The 25,920-nt window shown below is 30.9% G+C and overlaps 2 protein-coding genes across 14 annotated transcripts; one reads left to right on the top strand and one right to left on the bottom strand.

Annotated features, from left to right (window-relative positions):
* Nucleotides 1–4,256: 4,256 nt before the first annotated feature.
* On the bottom strand, nt 4,257–12,909 carry LOC104889476 (non-structural maintenance of chromosomes element 4 homolog B-like). 13 transcript variants are annotated; one of them, XR_007269769.2, is made up of 7 exons: nt 12,392–12,903; nt 12,224–12,304; nt 11,399–11,513; nt 11,141–11,263; nt 5,328–5,370; nt 4,710–4,800; nt 4,257–4,589 (listed from the first exon to the last, which is right to left on the bottom strand). XR_007269769.2 is itself a non-coding variant. In XM_048636446.2 (5 exons), the coding sequence occupies exons 1-4, from the start codon at nt 12,576–12,578 to the stop codon at nt 5,343–5,345; spliced, it is 432 nt and encodes a 143-aa protein (XP_048492403.1). In that variant the 5' UTR covers nt 12,579–12,902; the 3' UTR covers nt 4,257–4,589; nt 5,328–5,342. The 13 variants fall into 13 exon arrangements, 2 of the variants coding, with proteins under 2 accessions (XP_048492403.1, XP_048492402.1); XR_008967542.1 differs by lacking the exons at nt 11,141–11,263; nt 11,399–11,513 and adding exons at nt 5,601–5,666; nt 7,897–8,032 and having other exon boundaries at nt 12,392–12,897; XR_007269767.2 differs by lacking the exons at nt 4,257–4,589; nt 4,710–4,800 and adding an exon at nt 5,601–5,666 and having other exon boundaries at nt 5,174–5,370; nt 7,897–11,263; nt 12,392–12,470; nt 12,554–12,909.
* A 6,062-nt stretch (nt 12,910–18,971) lies between these two features.
* Nucleotides 18,972–21,214, top strand: LOC125493635 (uncharacterized). The gene is made up of 5 exons (XM_048637112.1): nt 18,972–19,176; nt 19,330–19,457; nt 19,581–19,837; nt 20,632–20,846; nt 20,889–21,214. Exons 1-5 carry the CDS (start codon nt 18,972–18,974, stop codon nt 21,212–21,214), a joined length of 1,131 nt encoding a protein of 376 aa, XP_048493069.1.
* The last annotated feature ends 4,706 nt before the right edge of the window (nt 21,215–25,920 follow it).

The following is a 25,920-nucleotide window of genomic DNA, read 5'->3' as shown; positions in this document are numbered from 1 at the left end:
TCATATTACTTCTAAATCTGATTACTCCTTACGCATTAGTTATTGTAGGTGTACAATAAACTCATTATTATTATGAAGCGTAAGTTAGCAAAAAAAATTCTTCCACAAGAAATTATTATAGACATAATTTCACATCTTGCAACTATTTCTATTGCTGATTTGCTTAGGTGCAAGATAAGGTACGTTATGTGTTTAGTAATTGATTGAGATTTTCGTAAATTACATATATATATATATATATATATATATATATATATATAATATATATATATATATATATATATATTATATATATATATATATATTATATATATATAAATATATATATATATATATATATATATATTATATATATATATATATATATATATAGCATCTATATAATTATTATTCTTTATTTCTAAATGTAGTTGCAAGACACTTAATGATAATTGTGACGATGAAACAATTCTACAAAAACTATCTATTGAAAGCTTGCTAAACTTATCGTGGGATTACATTGATAAGATTGATGATTTGTTTACACGATGTTTGGAGTGTAACAATCTTGAGGCTATTGTACGAGTTGGAATGGTAACCGTTTTTTGGTAAATTAATTATATACCTCAATTAAATGATTTGTATACACTATGTTGATAATTAATATTTTATTAATTCTCCCAGGTACAATATTTTACTCAAATGAAGATTAAAGAGGGTATTGCAAGTTTTGAAAAAGCATCAAATGAAGGCTATTTAGTTGCAACCTATTTACTGGGCCTAATAAATCTATGCAGTGAAGATGTGAATTCTAAGGAAGTTGGTTTTAAAATGATACCAGATACGCTAATTAAGATGGGATTGGAAGGGATTGTCCAATATCGGGAGAAAATTTGCTATCATTTTTCTATTATATGGATAGAAAATAAAATTACTATTAATCGATTTATTTGTATGCTATAACAATATAAAATATGAGGTGAAAAAGAACCTTTGGGAAGGTGATAATTACAACTATGAAGTTTCATATGAACCTATCATACTATGTAATGCTTGCAAATGTAATCGAGAACTTTTCTTCTTCCTATCATTTATGTCATAATAATATTTAGATATTTATTTTTTAATAAAGTTTATTATTATATTGTTTACGCATTGCCTCCATATTGTCTCATCAATAATAAGTAATTTTCAATTAAATTTATTATTTAGTAAAAAATTATTAAAATAGTTTAATGTTTGATTTGATTAGTATCCGATTTTTTCTTTTTCCAAAACCAGTAAGTAAATGTAAAAAACATCTGTCAATTACAAATTGCATTTTTAAAATTGATTTCGAATAAGTCATATGTTTAGTTAACATAAGTATAATTGCACATTTTTTTTAATTTCACATGTGTTAGGATATATTTTATATCGGAAAAATCATGATTCACAAAATCAAATCTTATGACAATGTATTTATTGCATAAAATATCGTGTAATATACGTTTATTAAGATTTCGTAAAAAGCAACATATATATAATGTCTTCTCAATTCCTAAATGTATTGTACTTAAAAATAAGTTATTTATACAACTTATATGATTTAACATTTTATAAAGCCAAATAGTATAAACTAATTCTTAGTATGAAGTCTAAAAATATATGTATAATAGAACGCATTCCCATAGAAATTGTTGTTGATATTATTTCACGTGTTGGAGCTAATTCTTTTAGAGATTTATTAGGTGCAAAGTAAGGTACAAACCATGTTCAACTAATTATTCATACTTTTTTAAATTATTTATAAATAATGTCTATAGATAATGATTCTTTTGATATAGTTGCAAGACACTCAATATTATTTGTGAAGATGACAAAGTTCTACAAAAATTATCAATAGAAAGCTTGCTAAGTGTATCTTGGGATTACATTGATAAGATGGATTTCTTATTTACACGATGTTTAGAGTGCAACAACGTTGAGGCTATTGTTCGAGTTGGAATGGTAATTTTACAATAATTTCTTCATATATTATAAATTGATAGGCCTTCACATTCACATTATAAATATATGTTATTTGATTTTTTTTGCAAGTACTATTTATAGGTTATTATATAATATATTTTTTTTATAGATCTTTTTACTGAATCGAGGATAGAAGATGGTATTGCATTTTTCGAGAAAGCATCAAATGAAGGATATTTAGTGGCAACTTATTTGTTGGGACTTATATATCTTTGTAGTCAAGAAGCGAGTTACAAGGAACTTGGTTTCAAAATGATACCAAGTACGTTAATGAAGATGGATTTGAAAGAGATTGTAGAATGTAGGAAGAAAATTCGTTCTAATTTTTCGGGAGTATGGATAGAAAATAAGATGTCTATTGAATCAGGATTTTATTTATGTGATATATAGAGAACAAGCATGTAAGCTGGATAGAAATCTTTTTGAAGATCATGAATGCTACTACGAAGTTTCACATGATCATAGAATAGTATGTGATTCTTGCAATTGTAATCGAGAACTTATGTTCTTTTTATCATTTATGTATTAAGTATAATTATATGTTCGTAATTCTAATATAATGATTTAATACATTAATAATTTGTGTCTCCAAAATTTATTATACCGGAAGTATGTTTGTTATTTTAAACGTTTTTACATAGTTTAAGTTATATCCTCTCACCCCTTATTTCAATATAACTTTGACTAATCATAAAATAATGTTTAAAGTCGATTAATATAATATATTGAGGACTAATTTCCTTTATTTCAACCTTAATATATATATACGTTAGTAGTATTATCTATTTAATAAATTTTAAAATTGTAAATGGTGTGTATTAATAGGAAGTATGTCAAATTTAAGGTAATATTATCTTATAATATCCATTATGATTCTGATGTTGACAAATAAAAAAAATATATTAAGGTTGTAAACCTTCTATATGTATTACATGATAATTTAAACTAATTGTAGCTAGGTAATATTTGATAATTAAAATTAAGGCTAAAATCAGGATTGAAATATTTGCCAACTATACATTATGTATTCCTATTACATAATATATATTAAGTATGTCTATCGATTCTCATAGTTTATAATATTAATTCAAATAATATATTAAGATAGAGTATGATTATTCATTTTTGATATTTCAATTCATCCACCAATTCGAAATGAATAATGAAAATGATGATCCAAGTGCATCAAAACAATATCGTCATGTTAAGAAGGGAAGGGGTTCAAAACGACATGCATATCATACAGGTATGTATTCATCTAACCGTTTATAGTTAGGTTTTATATATGAATATATGATATTCCATCTTCTTCCTAATAAATACAATATAACTAATTATTAAATTACAATTAAACTATAAACAAATTACAGTAACTAATTATTACATTTAACATTTCACGATATTGATGGAATATCATATATTTCTTATAAAAACTAATTATAAACGATTTAGTAATCATTTTTCAAAGCAAAGAAAAATAATATATAAATAGTCTAATATATAAGTATTAGGATTCTCACCTAAATTCTTCATATATCTTATGCGATGTGTTATTAAGTGTTTGATTATACTCATGTTATTTGAATGCATATCCACATGAAAATAACAAAACAAATAAAATATTATTATTTCAATAAAACATTATATTTAAGACTATTAATTACAATTGATGAAGTTGTTAACTTTCAGAAATAGCAAACACTATCTAATGTAGATGTAATTTATTCCATGGCAATATGTACGTTTATTATTTATACAAGTATTCCTTCTACTAAATTATATGTTTGATTAGCAGACTTACTCGAAATCCAATCCCATACTTTGCCGCCAAGAGTAGAAGAGGATTTTACAAGTCGACGCTCTCATTTAAGCGATATTTCAAATGGTAATATATTTATCATTATTTTATAATTTAAATTTCATCATTTTCGAATGTGGATAGTTGTGACATATTTGATAATTTTTTAATACTAGTTGTTGGACCGTGCGCTATCGCGCACGGCCCCCCAAGAAAGCAAAAACTATTAGGAATGGCTTAATGCAAATATTGGCGAAATGAATTAAAAACAGTGCATATTATATGAACATGTAGGCAAGCTAATAAGGCTATCATATCATATTACATAAATGCTTTGTTAGTCCAAATAGTTTTTGGGTTATAAAATAGGTCTTGTGCCTTCTCTAAAATGTTGTCCAACTACTATATCTATTAGACATTGCAAGTACTATATCATGCCTAGCAGCAAAAGATAGTAGTTTATATTAGGTAGACGTTAAATTGAGACACATTTTGTTGAATTACATATATGTATATTGTTGAATTACAAAATTAATAAGGGTCTTTGCAGTAACAAGGAGTCATATGAGCCTTTATGTTCCTCTTAAACACCCTTAGACCACTATTGTAATAAAGTATTAACCATGCTATAGTAACAAAAGATGCTAGGTTGATCGTGAGTGAAGGTTCTCTCCATCCGACTATAATAGATTGGTTGCAGATTCCTTTTATTTGAAGATCAGCTCGATTTCCACCGTCATAAGTATAGTTGTGGATATATTATTCTCTGAGGCCCCAACTGCTTCTTCAACTTCAATTTCCCCTGCAAAATAAGAAAAGATAGAGCTTAAATTGCAAGATGAAAACAACATATAGAAAAAGCATGAATAAGGTATCATCACCAATAATATCATTAGAAAAAAGCAAGTTTCATCAATTCTACCTCCATTTTACTCTCTTTTCTTGTGTTCCTGCTCTCATGTTTCTCTCTCCTCATATTTCTCTTTTTCGCATATAACTTTCCGCTAAAAGATCTGCTCCCATTGAACAAAAACAAAGCCACAAAACAAACAAAGCCTTGAAAAAAAATAGACTCATCCTCTAACCATAAGTTGGAACAAAAATAATAAAAAATGACAGTCGATAGGGCAACTTTCTCGCCCTCTTAGCTTCCATCCACAACCATGACAATAAACTTGCCCTCTTAGGTATAAAACAAAGAGGGCAACTACACTACTCAAGGTTTATATCATAGACAATGAAGGCAAATCCTAGTTAACTTCTCTCATTGCTTTCCTTTATAGAGAATCATTTATTGAAAAATAAAGGCAATTTTGCATTGGTCGCCCGCTTTGCTCCTTCGTCCTTTCTCAACTTCTTTTTTGAAACATTTAGATCCAACTTGCATTATGTAAGTTTCAAACATGTAAATGAATTATTTGCAGAAATGTAAATTATTGTATAAGTTAACAACATCTTTACATTAAATGCAAGTTGTCATAATTACAATAGAACTACAAAAATAATTACACATGGTCGAATCAACTTTTTACAATCTTACATGTTTCTTCAAATGTTAATCATCTAATGCCCTTGTTTGAAACCTGTAATAGAAGATGGAACATTCATTAGTCCACCAACCACCAATTGTAAACTCATTAGGGAATTTCTCAAAAGGATCTTCTACTTAAGTGCTTAGAAAAATCAAACGATACTACAAGCCTACAAGAACTAAACCCTGATTGAGCAGAAGTACATTATGATGATGATTCGGATGAATACCTACTATAACATAACTACAAGTAATAAAAAGATTTTTGAGTTTTGACTTTACTTTTATGCATGGCAAGTTATTATGACCAATTGGTTTTGTTCTTTGCTTTTTGTCTCTCACGGTGATCTGCAGCACAAAGTTTAATCAAGTTTCATATGATTGGCTGGATAGAATAATGCAGATGTACAACAATGTTAATAGAAAGGAATATAGCAATGAAGAAATAAAGATGAACAACATCTAGTCATATAACCTCGAGAAAGAGGTCTACATTGTATTCCTCAGCCAAAAGCACAAAATGATGGAAACATAAGGCATACATCTCAAGAGTTACCGAAATGAACATTCGCTTTAAGCTAACTTTCCGTAAAAGGAAAACTGAAAATACAAAAATTAGCACTATGAAAGTAAAAAAATCTGCCCCTCTTAAAAAACAAATGCGTATAAGGATATGCAAGCAACCTATATAGTATATACTATAGTTTTGTAGGTCAAAATTTATACACTGCAAGATTGCATGAAATGAACACATTCAAACGCATATACTAATCCGCCTTACGATCTCATCTATTTAACGCAAGTTTAACGACACGAGATCAATCCACTTGAGATGCTAAATATAGGTCTATATTCTTAGACAAGGTATGTCCAATGTTCGTGATGATTTGTCCATAATCTGTGTTCAACTATAATCCTAGCTTGTTGATTATTCATCTGGGATGATCAAAGATCATTATAGTATATTACCACACTATTTTAAAGTTACACACAACATAGAAGCTCCTAGCCAAGTCTCCACTTGGTGCTCAACCTAACAAGGTTCAACAATCTAGTGGGTTGTATCTGCTAATCTAATGTCTACCCATCAATTGCTTATAGACTCAGGCCATATATTCATTTTTTGGTACGTGACTTTTTTTTTTTTTTTACATCGACTTAGTTTCTAGTTTGCTGTTACATTAAGTGACAAAAACTTCAAGTAAACTACTTTTTTGGTCTACAGTTAAAGCTACATTTTTTTTTTTGGCCAACAAATTCTGTTGTTCTTGGCTGAAATGCATCAAGCAAAACTTGCTTCTGATTATGATCTATGTAATCTTCTCTCTCCTCTCTCATCTCTCCTCTCTCCTCTCATCCCCTCCCTTCCATAGCTGCTGCCCCTCTCTTCTCTCACCCAACATCCTAACCCCACCCCACATCCAAAAGTAGTCAAAAATACAACTCCCACAACAAAAAAGACATGATTTAACATAAAAGTGATAAAATGAGATCAGAAAGGTTTAGCACTTAATAAACATAACAAGTTTTGCGATCTCCGAAAGTATGATCTAATACTTTTCTAAATCAAAAGTACAACCAAGTTTATAAAGGAAAAAAAATGTTCGAAAAAATAGTTGTTTTCCTTTTGCAATTCCATCAAAGCTTGCCACCCAAAATAGTAGAATTACAAGTTAAAAACAGCAAAAGAAGAAAAGACGGCTAGCTAAGAATAGACAAATGTTCAACATCCCACTTAAAGCCTCACAACCATTACAAACTTTCTCCAAAATTTTGGAGTTTCCTCACAGAAGAACACTTATAAAAAGTAAAGTCAAAATGTCTAGAAACAACATTTGCAAACTTGGAACTGCTTCAAGAGATATTAAATTCGTCTTTGTGCACGATCACAAAATTATTTGAAAATCATTTTGTTTTTATCAAAGAGAATAGACTCATAACACTATCCATAAGAATTTACGAGCAATTTTTGCTTTTGATATATTAAAGAAAAAGAAAATTGTAGGGTTGTTAGATGGGCTAGACAAGGTTCTTTTCCAAGAACTTTCTTCACAATACGGGTCACTTCCGTATCTAATATAGGTTCTCCCCGAAGATTAACGAGATTAATCTAATCCAGGCTAATCTCACAAGAAAATGTATTGACATTCTGTATGTTATAATGAAAACTTTCTCAAGTTATAAATACTTAATGTGCATTGAGTTTAGAATAAAGTTCTATTTCCACCTATGAATTAGTCAGTGCAAAAAAACCAAACACCCGTCCCACGAATTAGTTAGTGCGTGGCCCCCTAAGGTATAAAAAAAATTATTAGCAAAAGTAAAAGCATTGTATGTGGTGATGCGGTTTATATTCAAAACAATATTCTGCAAATTATACTATGATATGCACAACATCCTAACAGCAAGTACCTAGCTTGGTGAATTTAGATATTTTCTAAAGAATAAATTCCTAGTTCTGGAAGCAATTCATCTTATACCCAAAAGATTGGCACAAACAAACTTCCATATAAATGTTACGTAGTACTTGCAAACAAATAATGTACTAATGTGTAAAACAATTCAGCAAAGCAATTACCCTATACTCATTGGCATTTGAAGCCTCGACGCGTGCCCAATTCTGCAACAAGCAACCACGGCAGAACCACTAGCAGCAGCCCAATGCAACGAGGTCTGCTGACTAAGGTCTGTGGCATTCACATCTCTCCACCATGCTTCCATAACGTCAAAAAAGAGTAATAAACATTAAACAAGAATAAACATATAGGCACCCCATTAGCAGTAAACAATTAAACAAGCTCATTTCCTAGTTATATTCTCATATATAAGAATTTCACTATATAACCCTGAATCAAAATGATCAAAACACATGCAAATCAAGCATGCATGGAATTAAAACTCTCCCGTTCCGTTACATAACGGTCATTCTATAACGGAATTTTGAATTTGCTGTTTCGCGGAATCCAATTGCGGAGCGCCATAAAAAAATTCACATACTTCTCGCCGCGTTGTCCGTTGTGTAACGCTAACTCGCCGCGTTAGAACGCTTTTGTCCCCATTACATCCGTTCTTTTTAAATATTGGCCAAAAATATTTTACGATTTAATTATGTAACTAATGAAACATGATATTATGATAGATTTGATTAATAATGTTTCATAAACTAAAACAAAGCAAATAAGGTTAGAACATATTAATGTGAATTTTAAAAAAAAATTTATGCCGCGTTGGCCGCGAAACGTTATGCTTCTCCATTACAAGTCATTCCCGTGAACGCAACAACGACCGCATTTTTTTCTCCGAAATCAAGATAATATCATACATTTAAGTTAAGGGGAAATCACAGTAAACACATATCCAATACAAATTTACATAAAATTGTATATAGCACAATTAAAGATATGATAAATGCAATATCATTTGGTGCATCTGTAAGTTGCTTTCCCTCTGACCAATATTTCTGCTTAATGGCATATTCTATGACAGACCTAAATAAGGTTTATTTCCATGAACGAGAATAGAGATCTCATTCAAAATCAATTTAATGGACAGCTGAATGTCGCTCGACTTTTCACAGTGGAAACCTTTGACTTAGATTTTACACATAGCAATTAGCATATATAAGATCCAAGTCAAAGGTTCCCACCGTATAGCTTCACAACTATGAGAAGACATTTTGATTATCTTATACTATTACAAATCAAATTAATTTGAAATTCTAGCACCCAAACTTCAAGTGCTCATCACTACATAAATAGCATACCAAAACTTTCTTTTTTTCATGTTTTTCACTTCAAATTCCTTTATATATTTATCTCCTTTTTTACATGTTCTCACTTTTTATTGTTGCTTTTTTAAGGCTTCTTGCATTAACTTGTCTTATAAATTCTTCTATCTTCCACCATCTTTTCTCTTCCCCTTATTTCTCTCACCTTATACCCTTTCCCCCTCTCTAACTCATATTTTATAATATGAACATTTTAGTAATCATAATCCTTATTGTAGATTCAAGTTGTAATATAAATTATAGAAAGATTGTTTTAAGATAAAGAAAAATTTCACTAAGATAAAGGAAATTTTATTGTAGTGAAAAGATCCGAGGTATTTTCTTGATAATGTACTGACAAGGTTGTTTTAAGATAAAAGAAATTTCCATTAAATAAGAACGAAAGCATATTACATCTATATTGAATTCTTACTCAAGAAATAATACATGTTAGTTACACTAAATATCATTGAAAGTCATCCTTGCCAACATTTTTGGAATAGGGCCAAAGGCGGGAATGCTAAACAAACATCATATTTGTAAGAGCTTAATGACTTTCCAATCATTTTTTGGCATCATATACAATAGGATAAAATTTGGTAGTGTAACAAACAATTGAACTATATTAACATCTCGACAACACATTATACAAACTGAATCACGCACACATATATATAAACCCACAAACAAGCGCCATGCCACATTGTTATGTGGGCTTGCACATCGGCATCATCTACCACGTGGCAGCAGTGACAATAGTAGAATGCAACATCAATTGTAAACAACAGGCAACAGGGGGAGCAGCAAGGGGCTTCATATAAGAAAGGAAGGGTAGCAACAAGGGGAAGCAGCATATAAGGGTAGAGGGGAATGTGAGGTGGGTCTTTCCATAACAACTTATTTTCACAACATACGTTATGGGTGTATTTGGTAAGATAATAAGTGGAGGCAACCCCACTTTTACGTACATGTTTTCACTCATTCACTTACTAATACTCGCTTATTCTTCCACCCTTATTAATACTCTCTTATTAATCCACATAACAAAGCACTATTATTAATAAGAGACTAAAGGCAAAGGGAAATTTTTAATAAAGTGGACTATATTATATAGTACTGATTATATAATACTTGATTGCTTGATTATAGATGATTATATATTTATATTATAAGAGTAGAGGTAATTATAGATAATTATTAATAAGAGACCAAAAGTAGAGCTCGAGTAATATAGTAAGATATACATTCATAACAAAAGTAGGCTGAAAAAATCCACATCAACAATAATCGACTACTGGTGAAAGTTATGGTAGCCTTTCTAGAGCATCAACTCACTATTACTCCTCACTAAAGTGTAATTTGGTGTTCAAGTTTAGTTTCAGGGTTTATATTTTGTAGGGGTGAAGCAGCAGCAGGGTACAATAGAAAGAGGGGCAGCAGCAGCTTGCGTATAGTAACAAATTAAAAACATATCGTAGCACCAGAGGTAGCACAATATGGATTTATAGTAGCAGCCATAATACATCAACCGCCACCCCTTTCTATCAACCACATAGTTAAAAATGCAGTAACAACAACACATCAACAATAATCGAATTCGCAACAAAAACTACAACAGTAACACACACCCCGAACCCATCTCAAAATAATAGCAACAAATTACCGTACAAAAATTCGAAAGAAAGCAGCAAATAAATCACTATAATATCAACTATTCCACCATAATTAGCTAAACAAATAAATTCCAGGACACAACCATGCACACATATATGGTATACACGGATTTAAGCAAGAACATTCCAATGCATTTATGAAATATGAAAACTCAGCCACCAATTATCCAAACTGAATATCCAAGAAACTGAAAATTTAGATACTTGAAGCTTAGGTAGGTGAATTCAGAAAATGAAACCCCAAAAGCCATTAATTAAGCCACATATAATTGAACTCAATCTAGACAAAACCAATTAAACATCATAATTTCACATATATAAAACAGGAGTAACAAAACTCAATACACCAATAACAAAATTCAACTTTTTAATGAAGATGAAACCTTCAATTGATGATCAACGTGCAAATAGCTGGAGCACATGAATAGTTGCACAGTCAAATATGAAAATCTCAGGCGGCGAATTGAAGTGAAGATCGGGTTTGTGAAATCACTTTAGGCTGAAATCTGTAGAGTTGAGATTGTGAAAATGAGTATAGAGTCTTTGAAAGGGAATTGAGGAGTAGTGATGTCAGTTTTTTCTCCTAATAGGCATAAGCTGCAAAAGGCATAAGGAAACTCATTAGGAATAGATAGATATACCGCATTATCTGAAATCAACAAGGTCAGGCTCACGCTGCAGCTGCATAATCAATGGGTTGTCCTTGTATGAGTTCTCACCCATTGTATCCAGCTCAGAGATAGCCTCATCAAAAGCCTATACAGTACACAGATTAGTTGAACAACTTCATAAAAGCAAAACAAGGGTCAATCCACATATGCTTAGATAATTCCCTTTCTCAGCAACTGCACAAACATGAGGGCATAGCTCTCCCAATGGCGTCCCATTGTATTCTTGCATCATGTAAGAATCATAGAGATGAGGCTATCTCTAAGCTAGATATAATGGGTGAGATCACATTCCATCATCTAAGCTTCTAATGTTAATAAGCAAAATGTTATTTTCAGATAATAAAATTAACAATTGAAATCAAATAAAAAATCTAGCAAAAAAAACAAATATTGAGCAAAAATAATAGTTGAAACCAGATAACAAATCTAGTTAATAAAATCGAAAAACAGAGAGGGGACTGAGAAAATCGATCAAGAAAGCCGACATTTTACCACGAGAAAAGGATAATCTGAAGCACAAACTCATAAATGGGGGGAAATCGCATATTCTTTGGGAAATTTTAGTAAGAAATCAACACAAGTGAAGAGAAATGAAGTAAAAACAGGAGTAAATCACATATTCTTTGCTGATCTCTAACAATTTGTCAATTCAGAACTAAAATAAAACCCTAAAACACTTAAATAGCAAGCAATTGAAAATCATCAAAATAACCAATGAATGAAGAGCATCATAATTATTAGCAAATTTCGGCATTATTACAACATAAACCCCAAATTTAAACTTAATGTGTATACCTTTCGCATGTAAACTCTCCCCTTCATCAATAATAGACTTAAACCTCTGCGAATCCGGCTGCGACAAATCATGCGTATCACCTACAAATTACAACAATCTATTTAGCATTACAATTCAAACAAAACACAAACTCCCAATCAAACCACAAAATTGAAATAAAAAGTTACCAGAAAGTAAGTTTTTGACGGCGAGATATCTAGAACGCAAATTTCTCCTTACTACAACTTCATCAACATGTTGCTGCTCCTGCTGATTAGAAGTTGAATTAGCTTCAATTTTGCTACTCCTTAATTTTCTAACTCGTGTGTTAGTATTATTGCTTATGCTACCTGCCTCTTTCTTCACTCTCGCCATTGTCGCAAAAACCCTAGAAATTGGGTTTGATTTTGTGTAAGTAGACGGAACCCTAAAACGGAGGAATTCGACGGAAAAAAGGGGATGGAATTTGAAAAGTGGGAATGAAGAAGAAGAGAGAGGAGAGAGGAGAGACAGTGAAGACGACAGGAGGCAATGAAGATGGAGAAAATGAAGATGTGGAAACTTGCAGGTGATGAAGGTGAAGACCAGGCTGAACACACGAGGCGTGATTAATGGCAGCCAGCTAATTTTAGCAAGTTGAGAGGGCAAGATTGTAATTCCACTGTTACTAAGCTACAATAACATAGCTTCCCACTTTTTAATAGGTATGGATATAGTTGTGACAAGCTTTGAAATACAAGTGCAATCAAATGAAAATCCATATTCACCAATCATATATGCAAGGGGCAATACGCAAAGAGAGAAGTACAAATTAGCAAGGGAAAACAGGAAATATTTATTACATGAAAAGCGTAACAAAAATCATAACATGTTACATGGTATATATTGTTCATTGTATTTGTCTATACATATTTGCTTCTAATATATCATTTAACATTTTTTTGATTTTTTGCAGATAATGTTAGTCAAGAACAAGAACTACATTTTCATTCTCAAAGAAGTCGCATAAGTTGTATTACTCGAAGAACTCCTTTATGCGATATATCTAATGGTATTTATATTGCATAATATTCCCATTATAATGTTAAAATAGTTAAAAGCTCATGAATTATGTTATTTTTTTATACTACTCTATTTGTGATTATAGATGACATACAATATGTTATAGTAATAATAGATATCATATTTTTTTTGTTTTATTTATCGTTAGTTTGAAAACTAATAGAAACAACATTTTTACCAATTTACTGTAAATAAAAAAATTAATTTTTCTTCATATATTCGTTTAGTCGTATGGAATAACATTTTAATACATATCCTTAACAATTGATTCAAATAATTTAAGCTTGCATTTGGAAAATCAAAGTTAATCTAATTACAAAACACAGCACAAAAATTTGATTAATAAACATCTAGATTTTATTTGTATTGCACTAATATTTGTTTTTTCAAATTAAAATATGTTTATGTTAGATTATGTTGTGCATATTTAAGTTTTTCCAATTTTTATTTACTCAAGAAAGTATACATATTGTGCATAAAAATAAAAAAATAAAGAAATTAATACCTTATAATGTATTTTCTTGAAGTCTACTAAATCTCCTTTGCAACATACTGACATGCCCCATTTTTAATTTTAACTACATAATTGCAAAATTCGTATAAATAAATATTATAATCGACCTTGGTTAAATATATATTTATAGACAGAAATAAAAAACATTAAATATAAAATTTTACCTGAAATTCAATTCAAGTGAACCGAATATAAAATATACCAACTTATAGTTGATATTCCACCAAGATCTATAATTTTAAAACCAATAAAATCATATTATTATTCAATAGTACACTGTTTTAAATTTAAATTATAATTAAAAAATATTAGGACTTTATTTCTTATTTTATTATGTTGAAGATAACATTTTAATTTTAAAAAAATATTAACATGAATCTAAATACTCAATCACATTTGTAATAATAACCAATAATATTAATAATTAAATGAAAAATTTGTAATTATAAATTCATCATGTATATTATATGTTCGTACGAAAAAAATTGTATATGCAAAATATTTTTTTCACTTCCTATTAAACTTCTGTATCTTAAATTGACCCATAATTGACCAAATTTTTACATGAAAATCAATATAACAATATAATTTATTGTAGTTATTCATATCTTTTTAAGTAACATCAAAAAAAAAAACTGCATATAAATATAAGACAAACTATATCTACATAAACGGAAAAAAAAACATGTTAAAATTACCAAAAATATTTGTTTCTTACATTCATTATATTGAAGATAAAAATGTAATTTTCCAGAAACATTAATATGGAATCTAACTACTCAATCATATTTGTATTAATAACCAGTAATATGAATAATTATAATGAAAGAAAAATTTTAATTATAGATTCATCATGTATACTATTATCAGAAGAAAAAAATTGTAAACGAAATATTTTTGTCACTTCCTATTAAACTTATTTAGCTTAAATTCACCCATTATTCATCAAATTTTACATGCAAAACAAATTTCGAATATTCATTATTGTATTTGTTCATATTTTTATAAGAAAAAGCAAAAAAAAATATAAAACTACATATCCATATAACAGAAACTATATAAACAAAAACGAAAATAAAAGAATGTTAAAACTTACCAAAAATCTTTAATTTCCATCTTGAATGTGTTGAGATGATGGCATGCAACTACATTTTGCTAGAATTATCCATAACTAATCAACATTTGAGAAATTCCGAATTAAAACTTCGAAAAAATGGAATTATGTAGCATTTCCATATTATTGTCTACCGGAGATATTTCGAACCAAATAAATCTGATTTTTTTTGTGTTCTCATGTTTGATGGTGAATTTGTGTATTTGATTTTGAAAATAAAAATTTTGTAGGACAAAATCGTGAGAAATGAAGAATATTTCGAAATTTTTGGAGGAGTAGATGAAGAGGTATTTGAAGAATCATAGAGAGAAGTTAGAGAGATAGAGAATAAAAGAAGTTGTTGCATGAGTTTGAGAAATGAAATGAAGTAAATGAGGAATGTGAATCATCACAAATATAATAACAAATGTTGGTTATAAATTTTGTTTTGACCGAAATATAATCACTACATGTTGGCTTATAATGTACATAGTCAAATGGTATGTTACTAATGTTATTCTATGTTTTTAAAAGAAAACAAATAATATATAGGTTAATTTCATGAAAGCAGTCTATTTTAATGTCAAAAAACATGAATTTTAAGAAGACTTTATATGTAAACATATTATCTTTAACCCTCTCAATATTAATTTATTTGTGATACTATGAATACTTAAGATATAGTCATAATAAAATATTGTTATTCTAAATTTAATTAATTAGTATAATGACAAATTATCGTTTGTTTGGTTTTCATTTGGCAATTATATTATCGTTATATAACTTTACTTTTTGTATTGTATTGTTTTTGTTTTTTTGCAGTATCCTCAAGATCTCTAAATCAAATTGTATCAAAACAAATTGAACAACGATGTGCAAGGCAAAAAAGAAAACTAATATTATTACAAAGACGTGAAAAAGTTTCGGCCAATTTAGGGACGCAACAATCCGTATTTAATTCCAATGTTTTTTGTCGTTCATTGAACGATATAGATGTGTACTATAGAGGCTATTATTATAAAAAATATTATCGTAAGTTAAATATAAACTTATTTTATCTTTTCGTATTATATTCAGATGATCCGTTGTTAATTCACCGTCAATAAGAACAATATTTAATGATTCAAGTATTATTTGTACTACTCCATTGGGGCGTATAGGTAAATATATGATAAATTCCCTTTATATGGTAATTAAATTTAATGTTGATATTAACATAATTAATATACAAATTTTAATTGTTCTAGATTTGCAATCATCATCTTCTAAGTCGTCTTTTGAGGCACCGCTAAACATAGTTATTGCTAACAATAATCCTACCAGCATTGTTATTAACGGTATAAGCTATACATACATTCCGATATTTAATTATTATTATTTATATTAATCGATTAGATAAAATTAATATGCAAAATCTCATGATGATATTTATTTGACATTTACTTTAGCCACACAATCTCCTTCTGATATTGCCAGAAGTAACAGAAAGCTGATTATGTTAGAAAAAAGAGCTCGAGGTATGCATTCTCTAATTTTCAATGAAGTGATTGTATTCGATAATTACATCGATTTGTTTATTTATATTAACTAAAACGCAATAATTAATAGGCAGCTCTATGGTTTCTAGAGACATGTTGGAATTGGCACAATCTCATAGTAATATTAGATCTAAGAGACATGTGGTTCGAAGTTCAAATATCCTTAAAACAGTTACACGAAGAATTATAAATGGTATTAATTTATTATTTACTTATTTAATATATGTAATATTTGAAGTACTTTTCACATCATATCTAAAATGCATTATTTTTTATGACTGTTATATAAAGATGAAATTATTGAATCAAGTTCTCATGACCAATCAAATACTACCGTTCAAGATGAGTGTGTTACAGGATACGATAGTGACAAAGACCTCAATTATATGGATATCGTTACTGGTTGGCATATAATTTTTTAATAACTATTGCAAATCATGCGAAACGTCGTACTTATTATTATAATTTGTTGTGTTTTCTTCTTATTTATGTTTACATCGCATGTTTATTACTGATTTTGTTTTTTCACAGAGAGCTACTCAAATTTAGGAGACCCAACATATGTTTGTGAGTTTTGTGGCGCGGAAATGTGGTTTGATGAGAGAGTCAACAAGAAAACCAAAAAAATCAAGCCAAAGTTTTCGTTGTGTTGCATGCAAGGGAAGGTTCAGTTACCTCTACTAAAACATCCACCTCAAATTATTTATGATCTATTGAAGAATAAACATAATAGAAGCAACCACTTTCTTGAGAATATAAGAGGATATAATATGATGTATTCGTTTACATCAATGGGTGGAAGGATTATTGCACCTACAACTAAAGGTCGAGGTCCATACAATTACAAAATCGGTGGTCAAAATCATCACTTAAAGGTACTTTGTTGCCTGCTGATGGTGCACGACCAAAGTTTTCTCAACTTTACATATATATGATACTAAGGATGAAATAAAGAACAGGAAAACAGCTGCAAGGTACAACATAGTAAATGGATTTAAGTATCATTGCAACTTTAATTGTTTAATTTACATATTCTGTTTCAAAATCTAACTTATTTTTCATTATGTCTTACCAGTACGTCAAACCCAGACAAGTTTGCAGATCGCTTAGTCGCACAATTACAAGATATGTTAGATCATAATAACCCTTTAGCTCATAATTTTAGAATGGCTAGGGATCGGTTCGCATCTAACACGTGTGAGAATTTGAAATTAAAACTTATCGGCAAAAGAGAGTCTGATGGAAGAACTTACAATTTGCTAACAACATAAGAAGTAGTTGCACTTATCGTAGGAGATATTGATAGTGCCGACAAAAGAGATATAATTATCGAAACGAAGGGTGGAAAGCTACAACAAATTTTCGAACTTCATCCTTCTTACCTCGCTATGCAATATCCACTATTATTTCCATACGGAGAAGATGGATTTAGAGCAGATATTATGCATAGAGATAAGAACTCCAACAGACGGTTCAACAGGAAAGAGGTTTAAACTCACAATGCGTGAGTTTTTTGCATATAAAATACAAGACCGAGCTCCGGAGGCGGCAACAATACTATTATCTCGGAGGTTGTTACAACAATTCTTAGTAGATGCTTACACAATGATTAAAGCTGAAAGGTTGTCTTTTCTTAGACACAACCAACAAAGCTTGAGAGCCGCGAATGTTAAGAATTTAAGAGGTGTTGTCGAAAGAGGTGAAACGGAGGGATCTTCGACTGGAAGTCGTATAGTATTGCCATCTTCCTTCACAGGAGGACATAGTTATATGAGAGAAAACTATCAAGATGCGATGGCTATTTGCAGATGGTATGGTTATCCAGATATATTCGTAACATTTACGTGTAATCCGAAGTGGCCAGAGCTTACTAGATTTGTAAAAAAAAAGAGGCCTAAGGCCAGAGGATAGGCCAGACATCATATGTCGAGTTTTTAAGATGAAACTAGACCGGCTGGTGAAAGATCTGAAAGACCGCAAAATATTTGGCAGGGTTAGGGCCGGTATGTTAGACATCGTCCTTATTTCTATTATTATTATTATTATTATTATTATTATTATTATTATTATTATTATTATTATTATTATTATTATTATTATTATTATTATTATTATTATTATTATTATTATTATTGTTGTTATTATTATTATTATTATTATTATATTTATTATTATTATTATTATTATCATTATCATTATTATTATTATTATTATTATTATTATTATTATTATTATTATTATTATTATTATTATTATTATATTATGTTATTTTAAATTGGATTGCTATCGTTATATATTGTATTTAATTTGAATATCAAAAATTATTTTGTTGTCTGCTTATTTTCAGTGGTTTATACAGTTGAATTCCAAAAGCGTGGTTTGCCGCACGCTCATATTTTGTTGTTCATGCATCAGGAAGACAAATACCTTGTTACTTCAGATATTGATAGATTATTTGTGCTGAGTTGCCCGATAAATGTGAAGATCCAAAACTATATCAAGTAGTAAGCGAGTACATGATGCACGGTCCATGTGGGTGAGCAAATACAAATGCTCCGTGTATGATTGACAAGCAATGCAGTAAGCATTTTCCCAAGAGGTTCAATGATGAAACTAGAGTAGATGATGAAGGATATCCAGTGTACAGGCAAAGAGATAATGGATCTATAGTTGAGAAGAGTGGGGTTCACCTTGATAATCGGTATGTTGTTCCGTATAATGCTGAATTGCTTCTTAAATATCAAGGACACATAAACGTGGAATGGTGTAACCAATCTAGATCAATTAAATATTTGTTTAAATATATAAATAAGGGATATGATAGGGTTACAACTGCGGCTTATTAAGATAAACAGAAAGAAGGTGAAGCTAAAGAAATAGATGAGATAAAGATGTACTATGATTGCCGATATATTTCAGCTTGTGAAGCAATTTGGAGGATTTTTGGATTCAGCATACATTATCAAACCCCTGCTGTTGAAAGATTAAGTTTTCATCTACCAGGAGAACAAATCGTTTTGTTTAATGACCATGCTGATGTGGAATCAGTACTAGACAGACCTCATATTGACAATACAAAATTTCTATCTTAGATGCAACGTAACCAAAAATATGAAGAATCTAGAGTGCTTACTTATGTGGAGTTCCCTACAAAATTTGTTTGGAAACAGACACAAAGAGAGTGGACACCAAGAGCTAACGGTTTCACAATAGGACGAATCTACCACGTCTCACCAGGATCTGGGGAGAAGTTCTATCTTAGAACTTTATTGAATTTTGTAAAAGGCGCGACATGCTATGATGACATTAGAACAGTTGATGGTTTAGTGTATCCTACATTCAAGGAAGTTTGCTACGCAAGGGAGTTACTTGATGATAACAAGGAATATGTCGATGCAATAACAGAAGCAAGTTTTAGAGAATCAGGGTATTATCTAAGACATTTGTTCTCTATGTTACTATTATCTGGTAGCATGTCAAAGTCGGAGGAAGTTTGGCAGAAGACATGGCAGTTATTATATGATGACATACTTTACAAGCACCGTTGTCTTCAAAAAAAATAAATGTAAATAACTACGAAAATTTTTTGAGTAAAAAACGATACTTTTTAGCAATTTGCATTCTTACTATAGTTTACTGTTTTTTTTATATGTTTCATAGACCTCCATTTAACTGACAATCAAATCGAAGCTTTTGCATTGGCTGAGATTGAAACTATGCTCCAAAATAATGGTAGCAGCTTGCATAAATTTAGTGAAATGCCTTTTCCAGATGAACTAATCATGTTTGAAGGACAAAACAAGCTTATAGCAGATGAGCTTTCATATGACATTGAGGAAATGACCTTGGAACACGACAAATTGTATAAAGGTTTAACTGATGAGCAGTCGATGATTTATCGAGAAGTATAAGATACCGTGTCGAGTGAAGAAGGAGGTGTATTTTTCGTTTACGGCTATTGATGGACGGGTAAAACATATGTTTGGAAAACAATATGTGCTGCAATAAGAAAGAAGGGCGAAATCGTATTGCCAGTAGCTTCGAGTGGAATTATTTCTCTCCTCCTTCCACGCGGAAGAACAACTAATTCTAGATTTGGTATCCCTTTGAATGTAAATGAGAATTCTACTTGTGCCGGGATTTGCCCTGGGTCAGAATTAGCTGCTCTTCTCATTAAGAAGCTTCAATGATGCATAAGTATTGTTTTGAAGCACTTGATAGAAGTTTGAGGGACATAATGAGGTTTGTTGATAGGGATAACTTGCATCGACCATTTGGAGGTATAGTGATAGTATTCGGTGCTGATCTCAGGCAGATATTACCAGTTGTACCAAAAGGAACTAGGCAGGATATCGTGTTCGCCACCGTTAATTCATCTTACTTATGGGATTCGTGTAAGGTCCTAAGACTTACTCCCAATATGAGATTACAATCAGGTCCCTCGAAATCTTCTGTTGATGAATTGTGAGAATTCTCAGAGTGGATACTAATTATAAGCGTAGGAGATGGAAATGCTAGCGGTCCTAATGATGGCAAAGCCGTCATCGAGATTGCAAAAGATATCCTTATTCATCCCGGGGCCGATCCGATTTCAGCAATTGTTGAGAGCACGTATCCAGACCTACGGGAGCATATTTGGGAAGCTAAATATTTCCAAAAAAGAGCTATTTTGGCCCTAACAAATGAGATAGTGGAGATAGTAAATGATAATGTTCTATCTACTATTCCAGGAGAAGAGAGAGTCTATTTGAGTTCGTATGCTATAAGCAAAGAGGAAGGAAACTTTGGAGTCCACGAAATATAATCCACTGAATTCCTCAATACAATAAAATGCTCTGGCCTCCCAAATCATAGCATACGATTAAAGGTTGGTGCGCCGATTATGCTTCTACGTAATATTGATTAAACATCTGGATTATGTAATGGCACGAGGTTAGTCGTCAATCATTTAGGTAATTGTGTTATTGAAGCTACTGTTATTTTCGGAAGTAATGTGGGTGCAAAAGTTTTTATCCAAGAATGACATTGTGCCGTCGGACTCCACCAAGTTTCCTATTAGATTTCAGAGACGCAATTTCCTTTAATGGTTTGTTTTGCTATGACTATAAATAAAAGTCAAGGACAATCTTTGTCTCATGTAGGCCTGTATCTCCCGGGACCTGTTTTTAGCCAAAGCCAATTTTATGTTGCTGCTTCCAGAGTTACGAGCAAAAAAGGTCTGAAGATACTTTCTTTTGACAAAGAACACGGAGTGCGCACAAGTACGACAAACGTAGTTTACAAGGAAGTGTTTTCAAACATATAGATTGCGTTAAAAATTCATTTGTGTAAATAACGATTTGATGCCTTCATATATGATTATTTAAAAATGTTTCGTTATTTTGATTCTTTTTATTGCTCATTAGTTATGCTATCAAGCAATTAATACTCCCGTGCATTATGCACAGGTCCTAATACTAGTCAGAAAAAAAAAAAGGGAGTTTGAAGGAAAGGCAAATAAAAAAATGGCAATAAGAAAAGGGGGTGAAAAGGCAGAACACAACCAAAAATGAGAGGGGACGGAAAAGCATCAATAAGGGATAGAGGAGACGAAGCAGCAGACGAAGGAGGAAGGCGGCGACAGTGACGACGGAAGTTTGCGATATGATTTTCGACCATGTTTTCTAATAATTGGGTGATGTTCTCTTCAATTATGAGTAGTTAAGTTAATTTTCTAGGATTGAGATGAAACCCTATTAGTATGAATTGATAGTTTAATGGTGTTTGAGAATTGATATTTAGTTTATGATTGCATAACTATTGAGATTATTATTGGGTTGATTATTGTTTGCAATATAAGTTGATAATTGTTCTTGTAGAATTTATTATTGGTTCTATTGTTATAAAATTTACATACTTTGTTCTTGTCGTTCAAAGTGTGATTTATGCAATGGTGTTTGATGATTTGTGGTTAAGAAGTTGAATAATTTATGCTTTGGTTAGATAAGTTATGTCACCTAATTAATCGCAATACTATTTTTATGCGTATTCCAGCTTGTAGTTTAGGGTACTTGATAAACTTATTAATTCTCATTCCAATTTTTCTATTAGTCATATTAGTAGTGGTGGATTCGACTATCCTAGATTTCATATTATTGTCTGTTTCCGATTCACTTTTTATTGTTAAGTTTATATAGTTCATTATTTATTTCAAATTAGTTTAATTAAGTTACAAACAAATCATTTATATCACTATTTATGATAAAATTAGTAGAAATTAGAGTTAATATTACTCAATTGTTCCTTGTGGATACGATACCCTATTATTTATCGCTTACTACTAAGTCTTGTACACTTGCAAGAATAGGGTATTATAGCTTGTTTAAAATCGCTATCACTACCCCCTTAAAGAAAATGAGTTACGCCCTCGTAACCCACCTCAATGAACAATTCTGGATACTTCTTCTTCATTTCATCTTTGGCTTCCCACGTTGCCTCTTCAGACTCATGGTTAGACCAAAGTACGTTCACGATATGGACATCCTTATTGCGTCTACTATGCACCTTTTTGTCAAGAATCTTCATAAGTCTTTCCTCATATGTGAGGCTACTATCAATATAGATCCTCCCAGGCTCCTGAACATGATGGTCATCAGGGATATAACGCTTGAGTTGGGAAATGTGAAACACATCATGCATCTTCTCAAACTCCATTGGCAACCCAACCTATAAGCTACCTTCCTAAATCTTTCCAACATTACATACTGGTTTACATATTTCGCACTCAACTTGCCCTTTTTCCTAAATCTCATGACACCCTTAGTTGGTGATACTTTAAAACACACTTTATCACCTATTGCGAACTTTTCTTCTCGTCACATTAAATCGGCATAACTCTTTTGCATGTCTTGAGCAGCTTGAATTCAAACCTGAATTAATTTGACATTTTTACAGTCTTCTCAATAAATTTTATTACAAGAATACATTCTTACTAACATCATTCCAGCAAATGGGACTTCTACAATTACGTCCATATAGTGCCTCAAAGGTGCCATCTTGATACTGGCATGATAGCTATTGTTATATGAAAATTCAATCAGGTCTAATTGGTCTTCCCAACTACCTTGGAAAGCAATGGCGCACGCTCTCAACATATCCTCCATGGTTTGGCTAATCCTCTCAGTCTGACCATCAGTTGCAGGGTGGTGAAAGGTTGTACTCATCTTTAAGGTTGTCCCAAGATTCAATTGGACCTTTCTACAAAATTTCGAGAGGAATCTCGAATCACGATAATATTATTTTATTTAAAATTTTGGTGATTTATATTGTTAAATTTTTGAGATTATTTTTATATTTATTAGTTCCTATTTTATTCTATTTTCTTTGCCCAATTTATCCTTAGTATGTTATATGTATTTATCTGGAGTTTGTTTGCGAGATATTGATATACAAGTTGATTGTTAATGCTTTTATAGTTCTTTTGTGGATCCCAATTGTGCTGGGAGATCAGTTAGTTAATCTCCACTTTTTGTGGATGTTTGTTAATATATTTTGCAGTGATTATTTCATGTCTATGGGAAATGAGAGAAAGGCTATTTAGAATTTTTATTTCAGACGTTTTATTTTACTTATAGTGACTAAATGGAGTTCATGAGGTTGTTTTACCTCTTTAAGGATATTTTGGATTATTATAATTAGGTTTTATTTTTTATTTAGTTTAATTATAACCTTTGATTAGACTGACATTTCCGTTAGGCGATATTTTCGGTATCGCCATATATTTAATAAAATGTTCTATTTTGTTTATGTTATGTTTATAAAAAGGACGGAGTGTTACAATCACTATTAACATGGAAATACATGGTTCCAATCAAATATTGATTTAAAAAGGATTAAGAAAACTAAAGTCCATCTTGATTCATTCATGAATAAAGTTGAACCAAAGAAAACTCTTTCATATAAACAACAATAGATTCACAAGATCACTCGCATATGTAGATAGCAATAGTAGCCCAATCTAGGGAATCAACCTCATTTTCAGCACAAAAAAGGAAGTTGCGGCATTACCTGTGGTGTCAAAGAAATAATATGCGAGGGTAAGAAAAGTTCATAGTAGCAATAATTAGCAATTATGAAGAGCATAAAGATAAAAAACAATATTATCATAAATTTAAAGTAGCTCACAATCAGTGATAAGTGGCTATAGAAATGTACAAAACAATTGCAATGGCTAACCTGAAATTCAAATCGTAGGGGGCCATTGCAGTGGGTATATGGAGGAATGTTTGCTGTTGTTGAACTTTTGTGTGACTCTGGCCATAATGGTTTACCATCACTTTCTTAAATCCTTTACAACAGTAAAAAAAAAATTAATTAGCAAGCCAAAATAGAGGAAGTCCCCTAAAAAGTTTGATCATTATATATATAGTCGACCCTATCTTAAGTCTTAACTTCTTTGTCTTTCTGTTCAGAAGCCTTTCAATACAATTACTAGTACAAGATGCTGCTATTCTCCTTAATGCCTATAAATGGAAGAAATCACAAAGAGAACACCACACATATGTAACTATTTAACTTTTATTTTGACAACCTGGTCTATGTTGTGCGTCATTACGTTTTATTGAGGGGAAAAAAAGAGCAAGACGAAACCCTTAGGCCTCCTTAAATATATTTATATATGAAAGAAAACCAATACGTGGTAGTTTAGGTGATCACTAGGTAAATTTTGGATAATGTGGAATTCAATAAGGCTATTGGTTAGAATGCCAAAAGTAGGGGTGTGTTTTTAACTTCTTGTAATTCTATGTTCATTTATCAACGTGAATTGCACCATACTTGCATGTGAATTTATCAAAGTTGACAAAGCCTTGGACAGACAACAAGTGATCATGGGTCGGCTTGGTGAACTTTCTTCCTCCATTCAAGTAATGAACTCTAGGTTGTTGAAGTTGGAAGATGTTGTGCTCAAGGGTAATCACACTTTGGCCAAAAATCATCAGGAGGTGATGGCTAAGCTTCATGATGTGGTGGAAGAAGTCGAGCAACCTCCCTCTCCTAAATCTTAAACTCTCTTTAGTTTAATTTGTTTTTTTTTGTGTGGGAACATGAACTTTTTAATCTCTGTCTTTTCTATCTTTCTCTTTTAATCATGCTACAATGGAACTTGTTGATTTGATAATTCTAAGTTTAATCTTTTTTCATGTGTGCGTCTCAATGAATGGCTAATATTCTTGGATTGCGGTTTTGAGAGTTGAATGCTTTATTTGCTTATACTAACCAAATTGTTTCTCACAAGTTTGGTGGTGTGATGTTTTTAGTATATAATATTCATGTTCTTGAAATCGTGGACTAATGTTTTTGAAGATGCCAAAGGGGGAAAGATAAAGGCAATCAGAGTCAATTTTTTTGTCATGGATTATGTTCTCATATTTCTTCTTTACAAAATAGATTAACGAGTCTATAATACTTAATTTAACTTGGTTACATACTTTGTTAAAATTGTTTTTTTATATGACTTATGTGTATTACTTT

Source organism: Beta vulgaris, chromosome 9 (genome assembly GCF_026745355.1).
Source record: "Beta vulgaris subsp. vulgaris cultivar EL10 chromosome 9, EL10.2, whole genome shotgun sequence".
Taxonomy (NCBI): domain Eukaryota; kingdom Viridiplantae; phylum Streptophyta; class Magnoliopsida; order Caryophyllales; family Amaranthaceae; genus Beta; species Beta vulgaris.
This window is presented reverse-complemented; position numbering and strand designations above follow the sequence as displayed.

Bases quoted from the DNA above. Each gene is read 5' to 3' on its own strand.
- LOC104889476 (XM_048636446.2), bottom strand. From the start codon at position 12,578: ATGGCGAGAGTGAAGAAAGAGGCAGGTAGCATAAGCAATAATACTAAC. The intron at 12,305-12,391 runs GTAACTTTTTAT...TGTAATTTGTAG, and splicing joins CGTCAAAAACTTACTTTCTG to GTGATACGCATGATTTGTCG. The intron at 5,371-7,896 runs GTAATTGCTTTG...CTTCTATTACAG, and splicing joins CAAATGCCAATGAGTATAGG to GTTTCAAACAAGGGCATTAG.
- LOC125493635 (XM_048637112.1), top strand. From the start codon at position 18,972: ATGATTGACAAGCAATGCAGTAAGCATTTTCCCAAGAGGTTCAATGAT. The intron at 19,177-19,329 runs GTAACCAATCTA...GATATATTTCAG, and splicing joins ACACATAAACGTGGAATGGT to CTTGTGAAGCAATTTGGAGG. The intron at 20,847-20,888 runs GTCCCTCGAAAT...GAGAATTCTCAG, and splicing joins CAATATGAGATTACAATCAG to AGTGGATACTAATTATAAGC.